This window comes from Temnothorax curvispinosus, unplaced genomic scaffold (assembly GCF_003070985.1).
Source record: "Temnothorax curvispinosus isolate PA1 unplaced genomic scaffold, ASM307098v1 QBEX01015270.1, whole genome shotgun sequence".
Classification (NCBI taxonomy): Eukaryota; Metazoa; Arthropoda; class Insecta; order Hymenoptera; family Formicidae; genus Temnothorax; species Temnothorax curvispinosus.
In genome coordinates, this window is record NW_020225050.1 from 1 (window position 1) to 4,360 (window position 4,360).

Consider the following 4,360-nt stretch of genomic DNA (forward strand, 5'->3'; position numbering starts at 1 on the left):
ACATTGATTGGCTACATAACTGCGGGTCGAGGCCCTCCAGCGCGGCAGGATGGCTGCTCGACCACTTTCGAAGCTCGAAGCCGGCGCTTCGGAGAAGCGATAGCAATTGGTCGCGGAGTGCGCGAGCCTGTTCCACCGTCCGAACGCTTGTCACGACGTCATCCACATACAGCGCCTCGAGTAGGGCTGCGAACGCTAGAGGATATTTCTCGCGGTATTGATGAGCTAACTGGAGCAAACAATAGATCGCCAAGAACGGGGAGGCGCTAAAGCCGAATGTAACTGTTTTGAGGAGATAGTCGAGGATGGGGTCCGACTCCGAGAAGCGCCAGACGATACGTTGGTAGTTGCATTGCTCCGGGCTTATCCAAATCTGGCGAAACATCTGCTTCACGTCCGCGGTTAGAGCGATCGCCTCGGCGCGGAACCGAAGCAGTATGGCGAGCAGGTCCTGCTGCAGCTTCGGACCGCTGAGCAGGGTGTCGTTGATCGACAGACCGTCCGGGCCTCGCGAGGACGCGTTGAACACTACCCGCAACTTAGTGGTAGTGCTATCGAGTTTATACACACCGTGGTGCGGTAGATAATAAATGTGGCCATCCGACGGGAATGGATTGCGAATTACCTCCATGTGTCCGCTATCGAGATAGTCCCGCATGAAACTATTGTAACCAGCTCTGAACTCCGGATCAGATTTAAATCGACGTTCTAGTGCGCGGAGACGACTAACCGCAATGGAGCGCGAGCCGACGAATGTAGGAGGATCCGACACGAACGGGTACGAGACCACGAAACGACCCGAGGGGTCACGATACGTGGTCTTGGCGAAGATTTCCTTGCAGCGTCGATCCTCGTCCGAACAAGAAGCGTCCTCCGGCACCTCCTCCAATTGCCAAAAGCGACCCACCGATGTCGCGATCGACTCGAGCGTAGTCGCGAATGACCTCAGGGGCGCTGCCTGCACTGATGGGGATACCGCGCCCGTCAGAACCCATCCGAAGACTGAATTGAAGGCGTCGGGTTCTCCCCTTTCCCTTTTACGACGGCCCTCCCGTAGCACCGACACAAACGAGTCCGCCCCCAGGAGGATGTCAACACCGCCGGGCACGAAATATTCGGGATCCGCGAGCGGCAATCCCTTCAAGTGTTTCCACGGCTGGACCTCCACCTTGTCATTAGGCAGCGGCGAGGTTATGCGCGAGAGGACCGTAGCCTCTATCGAGAACCGAGTGTCGTCGCGACCGCGCGCACGGATCACGAGGGAGGTGAGGCCCCTCGTCGTGGCCGCCCTGGCTTCGTTTATCGCCAACACGGTTGCACTGTGTTTGGTGCGACGAAAGCCGCCCTTCCGGAGGCAGCCCTCGGTAATAAAGTTGGCCTGACTCGCGCTGTCCAGCAATATGCGTACGGGGAACGCATTGCCACGCGCGTCTATCGCCTCGGCTCGTACGGTGGACAGGAGGACGATTCTATTGGCCCGGCTAGTCATTGTTACAATCGGCGCATCCTCCGACTGAGGAGCGGGTACGGCGTCCGGTTCGGCAGGAGTCGCGCTAATGGGTTCGGGCTTAGGGGTAGTATTAGAGCTCTGCTCGTAATGCAGAAGCGTATGATGCCTTGTGCCGCAGGACCGACATGCCCACGCGGACGGACAGTCTTTCATGCCATGCCCCGAGCGCAGGCAGTTGAGGCACAATCTCAAGTCGCGAGCCTTAGCCTGCCTCTCCCTCGGCGAGAGTTTTAAAAACTGGGAGCACTTCGACACGTAGTGAGACTCCTTACAAACGGGGCAACCGGCCGCGTTAGTCACGAACGAAGAGACCGGTGTGGACTTGGTTTTGGAGGACGGGCCCGCGACGGCCTCGAGAACCTGACAATGCTCCGCTAGAAATTTCGTGAGTTGTGTATATCGCGGTATCTCCTCAGCCCGGTGAGCCGACTCGAATTTTTCCCGAAGGGAACGAGGAAGCTTGTCTAACAAAAACTTCAGTAGGATAAAGTCCCATGAATCGGTAGGGAACTTCATCAATGCGAGCGCGCGCGTGTTCTCGGTAAACGTATCTAATAAGTGGTGAAGAGCCTCGGCCGTCTCCGCCTTCAATGGCTTTGCCTCGATTATCGAATTCAAGTGATGGTCCGCTAACCTTCTCTTATTCCGGTATCGATCGACCAGCGAGTCGTAAGCGATCAGATAGTACTCATCGGAAAACGGCAGGTTTTTCACCACGTTGAGTGGTTCCCCTTTGAGTGAAGCCAGCAGATACTGGTATTTCTCTATCGCGGAAATCTGCTGGTTATGTATCGCCGCGTTGAACAACGCGATGAAGGAAGGCCACAACGTAAGGTCGCCGGAAAACTGCGGCAGCGGGATCTTAGGCAACTTGACCACCGAGGCCGGACCCGAGGGCTGTGCCGGCGCGCCTCCGAATGGCGCGCCCGTTTCACGGTGATATCGACTCTTTACGGCGTAATGCATTTTATCGAAACTGGCTCTGATTTCGTCCTCGGCCTCGAAATCCGCCGCTTCTTGGATGACCTTCAGGTGGATGGCCTCAAAATCGTCCGCGATCTTCGCTACGCTCGAGTAGCGAGCGAGGAAGGTCGCTCGTATTGCCGCGTCGGTCGCGGCTTGTAGGGAGAGGTCGTGTATTTCTTGCATACGCCGATTGCATACTTCGCGACGAGCATATGCGTTTTTCGACATGATGTAACAAAGGGGTCGTCCACCACAGACAGACGAAGCTAAGAGCGAAGGGTAAACGACGAATAGGCAGTCGGAGGCGACGGCAACTCGAACCAACAATATCGAAACCCGGCGAAAACAATCACGAAAGTCAGGTCGCCAAGGTGAGGGGTAACGGACGGCTCCGTTCGGCGCTCGCGCAAGTCCCGAGGGAATATTCTCGATAATATTCCTCGAGTTGAACGCGGAGAATATCAGCCGTTGGATTAGCGCGATAAACACGCGTCGCAGAGTTCGAAAGGCAAATATTCTCGATCGGTGACAATAATATTTTCGAGCGATGGTACTCTCGGACGGATCACGAATGTCGGGATAATACAAGTGCTGGGTCGGGCTGTACGTACCTCGCAACGACGTAAACACGAGCGATGCTCGAGACTATACAGAAAAACAACGCGCGCGAGACCGGCCCGTAATCGAAGGCCACGGCCGTTGTCTCTATGCGCGAAAGTATCGCTGGCCCGGAATACTCGGATATTCGACCGAATATTTCGGTTACGATCAAGTTAATTAAATGTCGACTAATTACCGCGGCGAGCGCGGATTCGATTTTAAGGCGATTAACGGCTGCGGCCCGAGCTATGACGAACGAAGTTCGCACGCGTATTCCCGTTGCGAAGCGAGCGTTGCACGAGAGATACCGCGCGAGACACGAGTTGTCAGCACGCCGAGCGTTATTGCACCTCGTTAATGCGAGAATAAGAATTCAGCGAATTCGCGTAGATTACAGGCGGCTAATGGCCGATTGCGCGATGCTACGCGAGAATTCCCTTCGCGAAGCGAGCGTTGCGATACGGGAGATCCTGCGAGACCCGCAAGGTCACGCGCTATTGCACTACGCGTTACAGAAAGATTCGGTGACTTAGAACAATGAAAGGACACGCGAAAGGTCGGCGGTAATAGACTAATCGCGAAGATATGATTATCCGGCTCGAAGGACCAGATGCTCGGGGGGCGGTAGAGCCGTACCCGGATTTGCGATAAAGCGAAGCTCGAAGGACCAGGGGAGATGTGTAAAGTCTCCCCAAAGCGAAAGTTAAGTTATGCAAATGCGACTCACCGTTCGTTGTGCCGTCGACTCCTGGAGGCTTCGTCTCGGTCGCGATCGGGCTCGTGCAGCAACGCAAGCAGGGCAGCAAGCAATGCGAAAGCGAGGCAGGCAGCAGTAAGTTAAGGCAGGCAGCAAGCAAGCAGGAGGAAGCAGGTAAAGGCAGCACACAAACAGGCCGAGAAAGTAGGCGATCGCACTATCCGGGAGCGAGCGGATGATCTCGCGACTCCGGATATTAGCGCAAGTCTCCCTGCTCCGATAATCTCTCTGTGCTCCGTTATTCTCTCTGTGCTCCGAGACGTCGTAACGATGAGACGTCGTAACGATGAGTGCCGAGAGCTCGCGGCGCTGGAACAGTGTCGCGAGCGAGTACTTGTTCTTCAGGCGGGTGCCCTCGTGGGGTGAGCGAGGGCAGCACCGATTGGTGAGTCGCGCAATTATCGATTCCGCGTTGATCGCGATCCGCCGACGTTTCGCGCGAGTCACCGAAATACTTAAGACTAGGTACGCAAGAATACTATGTACAACGAGTAACGAGACTAAACAATTAAGTATGATACATGCAT

The 4,360-nt window shown here is 55.6% G+C and overlaps 1 protein-coding gene across 1 annotated transcript; it reads right to left on the reverse strand.

The window, feature by feature from the left end:
• Positions 1 to 15: 15 nt before the first annotated feature.
• LOC112465505 lies at positions 16 to 2,704 on the reverse strand (the record flags this gene model as incomplete). Its single annotated transcript, XM_025033077.1, has 1 exon — positions 16 to 2,704. A coding segment is annotated over exon 1 (2,689 nt), but the record flags the coding sequence as incomplete, so codon positions are not given.
• Positions 2,705 to 4,360: the final 1,656 nt, after the last annotated feature.